The sequence below is a fragment of the Protopterus annectens genome, chromosome 15.part0, assembly GCF_019279795.1.
Source record: "Protopterus annectens isolate FY-2018-M chromosome 15.part0, PAN1.0, whole genome shotgun sequence".
Classification (NCBI taxonomy): domain Eukaryota; kingdom Metazoa; phylum Chordata; order Ceratodontiformes; family Protopteridae; genus Protopterus; species Protopterus annectens.
The window spans coordinates 225,457,499-225,474,483 of NC_056749.1; the positions used below are offsets into that span (position 1 = coordinate 225,457,499).

The following is a 16,985-nucleotide window of genomic DNA, read 5'->3' on the forward strand; positions in this document are numbered from 1 at the left end:
CTATCCTGTCTCTATTCTCATAAATCGATCTCTGTTAGAATGCAAAGTTCCCACCTCATGGAAAACATCACATATTATTCCACTGCACAAAGGAGGTAACTCCTTAGAGCTCACCAACTATCGCCCAATAGCAATCCTATCACCTTTATCCAAAATGTTAGAAAGAGTTGTTCATACTCAATTAATGCAGTACCTCCAAAATAACCTACTCTCCATATCCCAGCATGGCTTTAGACCTTTCCCATAGCACCACCACAGCATATTGATATCATTCACCAGTATAGTTAACCAAACAAGGGTCTGTTTCTTCCATATTCTTGGACTTCTCAAAAGCCTTTGATATGGTAAATCACAGTATGTTTCTTGAAGCTCTATCTACCCTAAATACAAGTCCCCCCTCTAGATCATGGTTCAAAAGCTACTTATCTAGCCATCAGCAAGCAGCCCCCCCCCCTTACCAGTTACCGCAGGAGTCCCTGAAGGATCCATCCTTGGCCCTTTGCTGTTCTTTTTATTTACTAACAACATCTCTTCATCCTCACCCACTGCTTCAGTTGTATAGTACGCAGATGACGCAACCCTTGTATGTGCTGCCCCCACCCTAAGTGAACTACAAACCCTAACCCAAAATAACTGCCCCCTAGCCGAAACTTGGTTCACTAACATCAAACTTCTTATTCCTCAAAAAAACTAATTATTTTCAGCCCTGGCAGATCTCCTCCCCTAAATAGTTATTTCACCATCTACTCTAAAGAAAACATTCACATTAGTACAACCACACACACTAAACTGCTAGGTGTAGAAATAAACAACCTGAGGTTCGACATCCACATAGCACAAACCTTCAAGAAAGTTAATAAAAAATTTGGACTCCTCTACAGGAACAAACAGTTTGACTTAACACTTCAAAGCAACCATTGCAAGGGCTCATCTTCTATCCACCCTCCTCTATGCCTCTCCCATCTTGACTAATCTCCACCAAACCGATCTAAATAAAATGGAATCTTGCTACAACAAGATTGCCAAGTTTGCTACTGAAGCCTCATATAGGTCTCACCACTGTCTATTCCTTAAGCAGCTCAACTGGCTCGAGTTGCCTCGTATACTTCTACTGAGTCAACTCTCTATAGCACACAAAACTGTACTACCTTGCTGAGAAAACCCCAGCACTTCAGCATCAAATTCAGCCCCACATACCCTCTAGAGCCTTAAGATCTAGTAACCAGAACTTCATAACTGTCATCCAACATAAAAATGATGCCGGTAAATCCCTCTTTGCCAGCACCATTGCTAAAACCTGGAACGCACTACCAAGCCAAATACCTCCTTTATTCATTTCAAAAAACTCCTGAAACCCACAATTTAAGTGACTGGCTGTGTTCATGCCACTCACCAGGCTAACCCAAACCAAGAGAATGTTTCTGTGTACAGCTAAGTATAAACAGTTCCCCTGGAAGCTTGTGAACCCGTTGATATTTACTTGACAAAACTTACATCTGTAAAAATAATACAAATGCTGTTTTTAAGTTTATTATGTACCTCAATGATTGTCTACTATAAGAATTGTTAATCTCCAACATATTGTGTATGATTGCAATAAGTATGCTCGATTTTTTTTTTTCTTTTCTCTCATATACTGTATTGTATTGTGGAACTTTTCTCCCAGGCCTCTGCTGAAAATGGACTTGTGTCCAGTCGGACTTTCCCGGTAAACAAATGTAAAATAAAACTAAATAAATAAAATAATAAATAAATAACATAAAATTAAGTGGGGAAAATTCTTCAAAAAAACTTTAATTATTAGTAATCCAATGTATTAAAATTCTCTTAGGAAGAGACATTCATCCTGACCCACCTATCACAACCAACATTTAAGGCAATTCCGTTCAGTACTGCTGTAACTCCACAATGGTCTACCCCTACCTTTGTAATCTAATTTTTACCGCCACAAATATTAGAAGCATAAGAAGTAAAGCAACTGAACTACATGCCTGGAATTACCCAACACAAGCCCATTATTCTTGGTATAACTGAAACCCGACTAAAACCCAGCATAAACTGCTTTGAAGTTATACCTTTATCAATATTGTCATGTGTAATGACCATATAAAGAGGAAGGGTGGTGGTATTGATCTAATATTTCCCACCAACTACCACATTTCTGTCTGCAACAAACCAATACCAAAATTCAGTTTAGCAGTGCTTCTTATTGCTTTCCTGAAAATAAACAAATATAAAAGTGTTTTTGCCCGCTATATTCCTCCTGGTGACAGTATAGCTACACTTGAAGATGTCCTACATTGGATTTCCATAACAGTTCTACAAAAAAAAAATACTACTAGGTGATGTTAATATCAGTTGGTTAGATATGACTCCCTTACATCTAGCATGAACTTTTTACTGTCTCATGTAACTAATTAATAGCCTCATACAGTATATCAAGACATCAAGCTCCTTATTAGACTGGATGCTAGTATTAGAATCTCACCAGCATCGGTACAATGTCAAGACTTTCTCTGACTATTTACCAATCTGTGCAACCAGACAATGTCACGCATCCACTTAAACAGCATGTTTATAAAACTATATACACTCTGCCCAAGTTTAATCCAGAAATGTTTACTATCCTTTAATCTATTAACCCCCCCCCTTAGATGATGATGTAAATAAATTCAGTACAACTTTTCTAAATAGCCTTGTGCCCCCTTGAGTGAAGAGGGAAAAAACGATTAATGTAAGTTGGCTATCCAAAAAGAGTAGACTGCTAATGTAAGATGGAGAAAAATTGTGGGAAAGATGGCAAATGTATAAAAAGACTGTGATATCTCAAACTAAAACAAATAAATGAAGCAAAAAATGTACTAGAAAAGCTTTCAGCACAATAGTAAACACAACCCTAAAAAATTCTGGTCAGCAGTTAAAGAAATCTTAGATCTCAGCTAAAAATGCAGCTCTAGCCTCTCTCCCAGTAACATGCCACTCAAAACTGCAATAGAATTAATCTCATTTCATAAACAGTATAGTGTCCCTAACCAAAGGACTTCCCAGCATCTAATCCCAAATGTGCCCAATAGCCAAATGTCACCACATCCACTTTCACTTTTAAACCTGTGCCCAAATTCTATATAAAATGACTCTTCAACTCAAACCATGCTGTACTTCAGCTAATGACCTTCAAAGTGAGTACTTTAAAATAGCAGCTGATAGCATTACCTATCCTGTTTCAGTCCTTATAAATAGGGTCAGTCCAGCAGTCCAACGTTGCCTGTCTTTGAAACAGTCGCACATTATCCCTCTACACAAAGGAAGACATTCAACAGACATCATTAACTTTAGACCTATAGCAAGCTTATTCCCATTTGTCCAAATAATTGAAAAATGTATTCAAACAATTGCTAAGCTATCTCTTGCTGGAATAACTCCTATGCCTCACACAACATGGCCTCAATCCCTCCCATGTTACTAGTACTGAACTTCTAACCTGTGTAGGTACGGTCAGTAAAGGTAATGGCGTATTAGTCTTCTCATTTCTAGACTTTTCTAAAGCCTTTGACACAATTTGTCGGCAAACTTCTGCTTCAAATGTCCTCACTTGGTCTACCTCAGCCCACCCTTATATGGTTCAAAAGCTACATGTCCAGTAGGTATCAGTCTGTAAAATGGCTATCCTCCAAATCTCCATATATTCCAAATCTCCATATATTCCAGTCACTACTGGTATACCACAAGGCTCTAGCCTTAGTCCCTTTCTCTAACATTCTCCCAACACTGTCCATACTTTCACAAAACAGGCTTCCTTAATATAGTTTGCAAATGACTCCATACTCGTATGCATATCAGACAACTTGGCATATCTCCAAATAAATTATTAGGGAAGCTTTAACAGTCACTGAAACATGACTTTGTAACTTGCAACTCGCACTTAACCCTGAAAAGAAAAACTAAACTATACTTTTTCCCCCAGGTCCCCCTCCCATGAAAAAACAAAATTTTAAGTCCTCTGTCTTGATAATGCAACTATTAGTCACTTCTCATAGCAAATTATTAGGGATGATAGTGGATGATCTTAAGTTCAACCTGCATATATATAATTGCTTACGAAAATTTCATCAAAAACTAGGGATGCTTTACTGAGCCAAAAACATTCTGAGCAACTCAACTAAAGCTACATTTGCCATTTCTTGTCTCTTCTCCCCATTTCTTTATGGTGCTGCAGTCCTTACTAACATTCAGGCAGCACAAAATTCATAATGTGAACAATACTTTCACAAAGCTGATAAATTTGCAACAGATGTCCCTTTCAGAACTCACTACAGTATAGTACTAAATATACTGAATTGGTTAGAACTACCCCAGGAACTAATGTATGCACAGCTGCTTATCTGTGAAATTGTCCAGCATCCATCTGCTTGTCCAGCACTAAATATACAACTGCACTCCCAGTCATTACGATCTAATGGCCAAAAAGTCCTATCTGTCCACAAACCTATCATCTGTTGGGCATTATCTATACTTGTGCCATGTTGTTAAGGCCTGGAACTCCTTACCTATATTCATTAGGTCATTACCCTCCATCCTATCTGTGACACTGCCAATCCAGCTGTCTGGAATTTTGTAAATAATTCTATGTCATTTGTGAATATTGGTACGATTTATACAGAACTGTATGCTATGTACTGAGCTTCAAGAATGTAACCACAGCATACCCTGCTGGAACATAGAAGATTAACTTGCAAAACTTCAAGAAAATAAGTTGATATTAAATGCTTTGTGATGTGCTATAAAAGTTAATTAATGCAGGAAGGAGACGGGATGCCTAGAGCTAGAAGTTTTTCTATTGTCTTGGAGAAAAGTAATTACCAGGTTTAAAATGTAACCTGATGTACTGCTTTGACTTCCTAGCAGCTGCATATGTGAAAGATTGGTATTTTTATCACAGAGATGTTAGTTTCTGTTAGCCTGGGAACTGAAGGCAGGTGACAGAGTGATGTCATCCAAGCTGACCCAGCAGTCATGTTTGATAATAATTTAAGAACTCTCTGAGAGTGTGTGCAGTTTTGAATCTCGTCTTGGATCTAGAAACATCCACTCATCTTCAGCACTCCTCTGCATTTGCCTTGCTCTGTAAGTAAGTTATTTAGGGCATAGTATCATTTAGTGGGGAGTCTTATTGGGAATTTGAAGAAAGAGGGAGAAACCAGCCCCACACTGAGTGTGATCTCTGTGTGCTTTTAAGGGAAATTGTACTTGTGTGTGTACTTGTCATCCTCCAATTGTGTACATACCTTCCCTCACTGTCACCAGTGGTGAGGAATGAGGCTCCTTGATTACAGGGCCAGTGCAGGGGTGTCACACCATCCTTCCAAACCACTCTGAAAGACTTCCTAGCTAAAATCTGTTTCTGTTCTTGCACAACAAAAGCATAAACTATATCCGTAAATGTGAAAGTACATTTTCATACCTTGCATCTCATTCCTATCCCTTTATTTGGTATAATTTAAATTGTAGATGTTTTTGAATTATTTTTGAAGATTTTAAAATAATTGTTAAAATGTTTTGTAATACTTTGGAGCTTTTCTGTCCGGGCTTCTACTGAAAATGGGCTCCTATTCAGTCAGACTTTCTCAGCAAGCAAATGTCAATAAATGTTTTTGTCTTTCTGATTTTCCCGGTTAGGGGTCGCCACAGCGGAACTCCGGTCCGCTAATGATTGGCAGTTGATTTTTACATGCTGAGTTGCCGGCTCTAATGCACAACCTTCAACAAAGGTACGCCCATTCACGCATGTCTCCACAGAAGATGCTCTAGCTGAGAATCGAACGGGACAACGTCTTGCTGTGAGGTGACAAACGAATAAATAAAATAATATATTTCTTTTTCCTTGGCCTTTTAAGATGGGATTGGTGGGATGAACAAATATCTGAAGGTACCCCAATGGCTACCTACATAATGACCCCCCCCCCCCTCAGCCAATCCTTGACCCTGCTGAGTGACTGAATGAATGGGCTGATGTTTGTCAGGCAGTGGGAGCAAACAGAAGCCAAAAAAAAATTCATGGTGAAGAGAGGCAAAAAAAAAAAAAAACATGGTGTAGAAATTTCACAGCACATATAATTTTGTTACAAGGCCTTAAAGCCTTTGTAACATTAAAGACTTTAGTTACAACATGATTATTTTCTAAAGCAACCCTTTAATTGCCATGAGGACTCATTGTTAGAGCAAGCCCCCATATGTTTTGTGGTTTCATATTTGTATACTAGGCTAATGACCACCAGGGCCTTTATAAGCCTAGCCATGCAATCCAGCCTAATTGTGTCCCAATGTATGATGGGCATTTGTTAGGAAACTTCCACAGGTTATATGGAGGTGGGCTATGTTAGTTTTGGCATTACTGTCTGCCTCTGTCTATCTGAGACATGGGAACCAGACCTGGGGTGATTTTCCGATTTCCCATCCATTGGTCAAGGTTACACTTAAATAGAGTTAGTAACAAGAAAATGTAGAAAGGGTTGTAAGGCAGCTAAAGGAACAATCAGGCAAATCCATATTAAGGTACAAAGAAACAACCAAGGTCCAACCATCTATTTTGTTTAACTTTAATCCAACAACAAAGCTTTCAAGTCACTTAAAACTCTTCATTAGTATTACAAAAACAACACATTTACACAATATTTATTATAAAAAAAATAAAAGCTTAGCAAAATCCAAATAGTAATCACATGACTTTAATTACAGATTGTAAAAGCAGCAGCATAAGTAGCATAGATTTTACAAAAATATTTAAATAAGAAATAAATGCAGCATAAATAGATATTTAGAAAACATCTAAGTCTCATACGACCATTGTATAAAATGCTTATATATTATTGTATGTATAAAAATGTATGTAGGTATACATAAAATCTAAGTAATGTAACATTGACTATTTTTTTTAGAAGTGGTTTTACACTGTTTTTCGTTTTAAGGCCAGGTGGTCTAGCCGCGCTAAAGTAATTAATCCATCTGTACTCCATACCTTCTGTCCTACTAACGAAGTCTCCCCCTTTTATTCAGGTGTACGGTCTGTATGACCCTGAATTTAAATATATGTTAATTTCCCTGCATTATAATATGTTTTGACAGTACATTAGTATCCATCTTTTTCTGAATTTCTGTTAAGTGTGAAGCTATTTGGTCTTTTAACTTTTGATTGGTCTTTCCTATATATTAACATTCGCACTTCTCACAATTAACAGGGTAAATGACATTTTCAGTTGTGCATGTCGCAAGTGTTACATTTCAAAATGTTATGTGAAATAGGATACACAGATTCATTCTGCATATTAATATACTTGCAAAAAAATGTTTAAAAAGAAAAAAATTATAAAACATTACTTGTGCTATAAGGACCTTGGTACATATAAAAAGAAAACTCCAGTAGTTAATACGAAAAATATCCCGTCATAATTCTTTTTGCAAGTATATTAATCAGAATGAAGTTGTGCATCCTATTTCACATGAGATGTTTAAATTTAACACCTTTGCTACATGTACAACTGAAAATGTCATTTACCTTGCTAATTGTGAGAAGTGCGAATGTTACTATATAGCTAAGACCAATCAAAAGTTAAAAGACTGAATAGCTTAACACTTACCTGAAATTTGGAGAAAGATGGATACTTATGCACTGTCAAAACATATTACAATCCAGGGAAATGAACATTTATTTAAATTCAGAGTATTAAAGTACACATGAATAAAAGAGGGGGAGACTTCATTAATAAGACAGAAGCTATGGACTACAGATGGATTAATTAATTTAGAGTGGATAGACCACCTGGCCTTCTTACTCAAAACAGTGTAAAACCACTAGTAAAAGATAGACAAAGTTAAGTTACTTAGGTTTTATGTACACAAACGCACACACACACACATATATTAACGCACACACACACACACATACATATATATATATATATATATATATATATATATATATATATATATATGTATATATATATATATATATATATATATATATATGAGTTTATACATACATTATTGTATATGCGTTTTACATGATATTCTTATGAGACTTTTAGATGTATATTTTGCATTTCTCTTTAAATATTTTTGTAAGTCATCAAGCATTTATTTATGCTGCTGCTGCTTTTACAATATTAATGTCATGTGATAACTATTTGGGTTTTGATAGGCTGTTTTTTTTAATAAAATAAGTACGGTGTAAATGTGTTGATTTTGTAACAGTGATGAAGAATCCTAGTGACTTGAAAGCTTTGTTGTTGGATTAAAGTTAAACAAAATAGATGGTTGGATCTTGGTTGTTTCTTTACACACCTATCTAACAAGCATGTTCTGTTTATTCTGCAAGCAAAATTTAAATCATTAGATGTAGTGGTTGTGCAAAAGGTCCATCTGAACTGAATATGAGGATGTCTTGCATGCCAGGCATAAATTGCCTCTCAGTAACCTGTAGGAGACAGAGTATAGAGATGGGACTTTAAGGTGGTCCATATAGGGCATTGCGTTAGTACCCTGGATTCTTCTGGTAAGGAACCTTGGTGGGAGTTTTCAGCTGTTGTGCATCTTTGGTCTGGTGCATGTTGAAGGGGGTGTTATACTAAATGATGGGTCTGATAAGGGCTTAATAAAGTGGCACTGTTTGACCATTGCATCAAGGCTTTCAGGGCTGGCCATGGTGTTGCCAAATAAATATAAGTACTCTCAAAGGTTAAAATATTCTCTAAAAGACCAGGCACAATGAAAAGTTTAAATGTATTTAATAATAAACAATAAAAGAGCATGAAAATTCTAAATATCTATTTACACTTTACTAAAATTCACCTAAAAATATGCTGGCTATGCCCTTGCAGCTCCCACTCTAATATCACCCACCCCATCCAACCACTACCTTTCTTTCCACTCCAATAACTACCTTGATTATAGCAAGCTCAGATGCTCATAAGCATAGAACTTATTATACAGCAGGAACTTCTTATTGTAACATTTTGTTAATGTCTGTTATGTACTTCACAGATAAAGATTTTAGTTGTCTACTGATGTACTATGTTCTTCATCTGTAAATATGTTGTAAGTAATTGCTATGTAAATTAATTGCTATGTAATCCAATGTAACTACTGTCTATTTTAACTGTGGAGCTTTTCTCCCCGGGCCTCCGCTGAAAGTGGACCTACATCCAGTCGGACACTCCAGGTCAACAAATATAAATAAATAAATAAACACTAAACAGAGTTTAATTCACAGGAAATATTAAAAATAACACCAATGGAAAGGTTCACATAGATGCAGAAAATCAATACTTAAGTAATCTCACTATATTTTCTTAACTGATTTAAAGAATTACCATCCCCTAGTTCACTTACTAGAGTAAGGGAAGATGATGTAGGTGTCTCATCTAATATTAAAACATCATTTCAGTGCTGGATTAGAGAATGACATGACATACATCTGGTCATTTGACTTCTAGTTCCCACACTACCCCTTTTACTAGAAAGTGAGTCAGAATCTTGCACATATGTGTTACACACACACGCACCTTTCTAAGATGTGTTATAGCATCTGGAAGCTATAAAACTATTTCAAAGCTTTCCCCCTTCCAGAGTAGCAATTAGTCCACCCCTAAGGACAATACAGTAGGATTCTTAGGCTTGGTTTTCACAGACATTTTGTCTCTGGCTGCAATTGGAACTGTAAGCTACAGTCTTTATGGCCTAATCCAGGTAATTTTAATTTCCGACTATTTTTCATAGTTAGCTGCACTGAGATTAACCTTTTCTCTTCCAATATCCTCTGTTACAATATATTCATTTCAGTATACAGTCGGACAGAAAAGAAATATACCTGTATGTCAATCAGGACCCACTGTTGGTACATTTTTTTTTTTTTAACCCAAGCAACTTTACAAATATAGTTTCAACACAAGCACCTGTACAAATCCGTTTGATATACAAATAGCAAATAAGTCTTTACAAAACTCCAGCTAGCTACGCTGGCATATGTTACACATCCACTGCCCTACTTCTCCTGGCATAGCTGGCAATACCTCACATCATCACACCTAGCCTCCAGCTGTTTGACCATATTTAGGATGTATGCCTTCATTGCACCTTTTTGTGTTAATTTTATAGCATGCTGTCTCCAGTAAGAGCGCCACCCAGCTCTCTCCTACTCTAGAGAGAGTTCCTTTTAAAGGAGGGGACTTCTTTCAAGAGCTTTTCCTAGCTTTCTGAATCCATATTACAGTTTCTCAAGTCTTACTTTTAGGGGTTACTTTGTATCCACATTTATGTGTGTGTATGTTTCATTCAAGTTTGTTAGAAACCTTTCCTTGACTCTGTTGTTGAATCAAAGCTAAGTGTCTCTGCTGTCAGTAAGTTGCTGATTTAAAGTTTTATTTCTTTTCTTGAAGCTGATCAACCACAGAGGTCCAGCCTTGTGGCTGAAACCACCACAGTTGAAATCCATCGTGAAGATCAAGATGAACAGCTTGGCATCCGGATAGTTGGGGGAAAAGACACACCACTCGGCAATGTTGTCATCCAGGAGATTCACAGGGACTATCTTGTGGCTAGGAATGGGACTTTGGCACCTGGAGATCACATTCTTGAGGTAAGTTTATCTGATCATAGCAAAAGGGGGTGTTAGCATGTACCTTTCTTCATAAGTGGCTTGGATACATAAGTCAAATGAAGGAAGTCTGAATAAATGAATTTTTTTTAGGAAATAAAAGACAGGAAGTATAACATTTTCATGTTGGGTACATAATATGCAACTGGGTTAATCAAGTCATGTTTTCATGGTAGGTGCCTGATATAATGTCTATGATCAATGCTTAGATTGTCTAAGTCTTACAGGCACAAAGCCTTGAATACAGTCTGCTTCTTAGTGAATGGAAAATTAGTGAGTATGTGACCCAAGACCTGATGAGAGTGAAACAATTTTCTTCACACATGATCAGACTATCACGAAATACTGAAATCTCGAATTTCAGTATTTCGAGACTGAATAGTAGAAATTCCACATACCCGAAAACCCACAACCGTGAAAACCAAAATTGCCACCATACACACACACACACACACACACACACACACACACACACACACACACCCCACCACCCAAACACCCATACACCTACCTAACTACACTACAAGAAACAAAACAACACACGCAAATACAACATAACATAAAATCATACCTATCCTACCTATAAGCAGGGAGCAAGCCCACCTGCACCCCCCCCTGTGTGGGGGGGCTGTGCCCCCACACCCCCTACTTATATATACTAACTCTGAGGCCGCACTAAACATGCACGCACAAAACCCACCACCACACACACACACACGCACACTATAATCCATATCAAATACCCTTACGTAAACACCACTTACTTGAATCCCCAGCTAAATCTGCAAACCACACCGCACGTCACAAACATACTTAATATTTAACATTTTTGTTTTGTCTGTACATGACATTTACAATATGAGGGAGTAATCATTACTGACGATGGAACTTTTTTGTTCTCCAAAGAATTAAGTGCATACTAGGTTGCTGACACTTGCAGGAAAAATCAAACTTAGAATTACAACCTCATTTTGTGTGGAATGGCTCATGAAGGCTGGAATTCCAGTACTTGACAGCATTTTTGATTGTGTCAGCATTAGATTGCCTTGAGCACTGGGATTAGAGAATCAGCATTAGCATCTGCCGTGATAGCACATGTATATGCTGTGTATGGCACACTGGAGCTTTCTCATGACTGTCGGGGAGAATGGGAAATGCAGAAAATAGAAACCACCAGTGATTCTGCCCAGCCATGCTGATGCATTTCCATAACTTGCCTGCACTCGAGCCTAAATGCAATCCCAAACATAATTCACGTTTCAGGAGGTGGTTTCTATTACACAGCAATTAATATAGTGACAGCTGCAGTATGAGAAAAGCATTCAGTAGGGGCCTATAAGTGGTAAAGCTGTGGTTAGTGGGTTGAGAATCTTCATGGTGGCACAGAAAAGTTAACATTTTGCCAAAACTTGAGAAATAAGCTGTCTAAAAGCAATATACTTTGTTAAAGCATGTTTAGCATATCAACCCACTTTTTGCATGTTTTCACCTCTACGTTTAGTATTTTATTTTTCTTGTCTCTGTTAGGATCGTTAACCAGCTTACCTAGAGGCAATGTATTGTGATAACTGAGACAGTGATCAATTTTGTGGACACAGCAATATAGAAAGGGGCTGTCCATGAACTGTAATGAATGCTTCCTTTGTCTGTATTTGTGATCTTTGGATGTGTTTTACATTGGGTCACTTCAGTACTATTTTATTCCACTGGTTCCAGAACTTTTGAAAGTCTTAGCTTGTGTTGCCTAGATATGCAAAATTTAGGTAGCAAACCCATTCTGCATGTTTCTATTATTTTAGATTTGTACCAAAACAGTACTGGGGAGGTTTTAGCTATTTAAATGTCTAGCTTCTCTTAAAACCATGTTGGTTGTGAATTATATTTATTGTTCATGTATGCCTTTGTTATTAAACAGTGAATACAGTATATATGCTTCATGTTTGTATTGTAATCTTTGGAGTGGCAGCTGAAGCAGTAAATCATAACATTTGGTTTTACTAACTGTATGCATCTTATCTAAGCTAGAATTTGTGAATGCAGTGACCCCTTCCCAGGTAGGACCCAGCACAGGTTTTGCAGTAGATTTATATACTTGCATAGGCTGGCATTAGGTTTCCTTATGTGTCCATCATTGATCCACATTTTGTTCAGTTTTCTCTATTTTAGAATGTGATAATCACACTGATTTACCAGAGTGGATGTACTTTTATTTTCTTAACATTACTGAATACTGTTTGCAGTTATTACTTTCTTTATAGATAAGTTTGGTTTGGGGTAGCAGAGTTCAGAAATACATGCAGTTAAGTAAGGAAATAGTAAAGCTTCTGGACTTGGTATCTGTTTTGCCTAGGCCCCATTTCCCACTGAGAATCCCTGTGAACATAGTCATAAATTTAAACATGCAAAAAAATACGCCACTTTCTAGAGAACATTTCAAACAAAAATGTGGTGGAACCAGCAAAGACAGGAAAAGTTAAATCATTAAAAAGAGAAATGAACTGTGTTAGGTTCTTCTACAGCCTGTGAATCCCCTTCACAGTTATTCTGAGGCTGGCATTATTCTGCCAAGTCCCAAACACAGGGGAAATGTAGTATGTGTCTCTAGTAATACAAGAGCTTCTTTCAACATCAGTGCCTCTGAAATATCCTGCAAAGAAGGCACCTTCGTCAGGGCAGATGTTTTTGAAACATAAGATACTAAGTATTTTGGATGTTAAGGATGTAGGTGGACCTTAGTAGGATAACTTGCTGTTGCTTTGATTGTGACACGTTCTTCCCCTACCCAAAGGAACAGCTCTCTAATGCAGACTGCAGTATTGATTTATTACAAAAGGTTGGTGGAAGAAAGCACTTTTTTTGCAGAGAAATTTGGGGTTAACATTAGTTCCATTTGGGGTTGATACAAGTTTCAGTTTGGTTTCCATTGTAGTGGACCTATGTCAGTACAGAAAAAGGACCTAAAATGAAAAGGAGAGTAATCAAGAATTCGTACCTTTCTTGTTTGGATTTATTTTATTTTAGAGCTTTTCCTGTTCTGATTATATTCACTTAAAGTATGAGGATTTCTAAACCCCTCTGGCATATCTCAACTGGATTTTATCTTTAATAAGACTCTTATTACCATGGGAAGGCCTTTGTTCTCTTTAAAGGTAATGTCTACAAATGCTAACAGTCCCGAGGGTGTAATGGAGGATTTTCCCGTGTGTTGGGACCTTCCAGGTTTTACGGAAAGTGTTCACTCAGTCACCTGCACACACATCTGTAGATATTTTGTGCATCTGTGACAGAAATAGCTCACATTTATACTTTAATTTAAATTCCGATCCAGCAAGTCTGACTGCAGCTTCCTGTGCATTTTCTGACCAATGGTACTATTCACAGACGGCGAGGTTGTCGGAGCAGTAGCAGGAAAGTTGTATATATCTCTTGTCATTGGGACCAACAACCATTTGGCAAGCATGCTATGTTAAAGCTCACATTTGCCAAAATAAAAAAAGAGCAAGAAAAGGTATTTACACTGGCTAAAAGTGCTGAAACTCTGTAGGCCTCTAAACTGTTCTGTGTAGATGCTGTGTCTACAACAGCAGTGACAACAGTTTTCATCACTGTAGGTCAAGCTCAAGTCACAAGTATTACCTGAGGATGCAAAGGTTTAAATGCCCCGTCATGGGCAGTCTTTTGTTTGACACTCCATCTGTCCTTGGTACGTATTTTTTTGACAAGGAGAAAATCTGTGAACTCCACCAGAAACCTTATTTACAGTGTCGCCATCTGATAGGAACTTCACTGTTATCTAAAAAACATCCCCAAAAAAAGCCAAAACCTGTTCAACTTGGCCTATTCAATTTATATCTCAAAAATCTTGCAACAGGAAAGATGAAGTAATAACCATCAGAGTATTATTAGCACAGCCTAGTATTGTAGCTTTATTTTGAAAGGTTCCAGCCTTTTTCCTGCTTATAGGTTTTTAAGTGTTGCATAATAACTCAATGAAGGTTTTAATTTGTTTATTCTAAATTTGATAGCTGCAAAGGAGTTTGCTTAGATGTTAATTTTGGGAACATTTATATCAGGAGTTTTACCTTCAAATGGACTCTTATTTTTCAGTTCTTAAAATCATCTTGAGGGTTACTTTGAAGAACTGCCTCTGCACAACCCTATATTTCTTATGCCAGTTGACTTTGTCAGGATTTGTTTGCCTTTTCTGTCATTTCTGCACAGAATGTCTGTGGATAGTATTTTGATTTTTTTTTGTACTCCGGATCAACTTTTTTTATATACTTTCTTCCACTTTTTGAGCATATAATCTGATTGGGTGGATGGCCCCCCTTTCAACATAGTCATGGGGAGAGAAACTCCACATATTTGCAGTAATCCATTTTTAGATGTCAGTGTAGTTTGTCTGCTATATACAAATTATACAGTGTTGTATTACCAATAGTTTGTTATAAAGAGGATTGAGAATTATTAGGATGGGAAACGCATGTTGGGATAGAAGCATTGTCAGGTGATAGAGAAACTTTGGGTTAAGGAGGATGAAGGATACCTAGATAATAAGTGTGTGTTTTAATATGTATATACACACACACGCAAACGCACACACACGTACATATATACACATATATATACATATATATATATATATATATATATATATATATACTATGGATCCCCTTCTAAGTCACAAATCCCAGAACACCGAACTTCAGAATGCCAAAAAGAAAATAATGAAGACATACAATCCCAAACAACCAATTTTTCTTAGGGCAAGTAAACATTTGCCTAGCATGTGGAAATATGCCCTTTTCCCCACTGTAGTGTGATCTTGGAGTTGCTATATATAACTGGGGGCTTGTGGGGTCATAACCCACTACCTAGGTGGTTTTCTTTATAGGCCGCTGTGTTTACATTGTGTTGGACAAGTGTTTCCTTGTCCTAAGAAAAATCAGCCATTGGTGATTGTAAGTCTTTATTTTCATTTCAGTATTCTGCAGTTCAGTGTTGTGGGTTTTGTGATTTGAAAGTAGATCCATTTGTGGGTCTACTTCACAAACCCGAAATCCCACTTACCCAACTTTCAGGTAACTGAAACAACAAAGCCGACAACTCAGACCACCAACCACCCGGAACACCAGCTTTCAACTCCAAGTAAGCAACTGCTTAGCCAACCAAAAAATAACTTAAAACCGAAACAAACTAAATCTACCCATGTTGGGGGGGGGTGCACCCCCCACACCCACCCCTAACTAAAAATACCAACTCCGAGATTACACTACGGTGGGGGTAAGAGGCAAAGTTCACCATGGTGGCCAAGCTGTTACTTACCTGGAGGAAAATGGTGCTCCGGGATGTCCGGACTATGGATTTTCAGTCTTGTCATCTCAGTTGTATAAAAGTCGAGTAAGACTCTTTCCGGTTCGATTCTCAGCTAGAGCGTCTTCTGCGTGGAGACATGTGTGAATGGGCGTACCTTTGTTGAAGGTTGTGTGTCAGGGCTGGTAACTCGGCACGTAAAAATTGGCTACCAATAATTAGCAGACCGGAGTTCCGCTGTGGCGACCCCTAACCGGGAAAAGCCGAAAGACACAACAACAACAAATATATGCATCTCCCACTCACTAGGTTGAATAAGGAGCAAGTAACAATCACCTGCCTGTCAGGTGCCAGGATCTACCACATACCGCATGCACTCTGGTCTCTCAACAGCAGGTACAAATATGACTCTGTCATTGTGCTTGTGGGTGTGAATGACCTGAGACGTACCTCCCTGGACTACATGAAAAGAGACCATAGAGGAGCTTTCGGATTATGTAGCTCAGGGTGGGTATGATCCTAGCCCTGAGCAGCATCCTACCATCACCCAGAATGATAACACAGTACAAACAGAAAATGATTGATTTCAACAATTGGTTAAGTTCTGGTGTCATTTTAAGGGGATCCATTATCTGTCTGCCTGGAATGACATGATTGACAGACCTTGATGCTTTGTTAGAGATGGCCTGCATCTGTCATCCCTGGGTTTCCGGATACTGGCCAAGGTTCTTGTCACACCCCTATAGTGCCTTTTTTAGGTGGTGGTCAAAAGACCAACTTACCACCATAACAGCTACAAACAAGTGCAATTTGAGGGTCATGCTGCTGAACGCTAGAAGTCTAAATTTCAAAATGCACTTGCTCGAAACACTCATTTAAAAATGGTGAACAACGACATTTGTGCTGTGACAGAGACCTGGTTCAAAGCAACAGAAAAGCACCCCTGCACTACCATGCTATAACTCATTCCACACCTTTCGGCCCCAGAACATGGACTGAAGTTCCAAAGGCAGGCTTTTAAATG

At 37.9% G+C, this 16,985-nt stretch overlaps 1 protein-coding gene across 3 annotated transcripts in view; it reads left to right on the forward strand.

Moving 5' to 3' along the window:
• The window catches only part of LOC122790153 (ligand of Numb protein X 2-like), a 702,162-nt gene that overhangs the window by 253,848 nt on the left and 431,329 nt on the right, over positions 1-16,985 (forward strand). For all 3 annotated transcript variants that reach the window (XM_044057741.1, XM_044057740.1, XM_044057742.1), the window contains exon 4: positions 10,431-10,630. In XM_044057741.1, the coding sequence (XP_043913676.1) occupies positions 10,431-10,630 (200 nt within the window). The remainder of the gene's footprint in view (positions 1-10,430; positions 10,631-16,985) is intronic.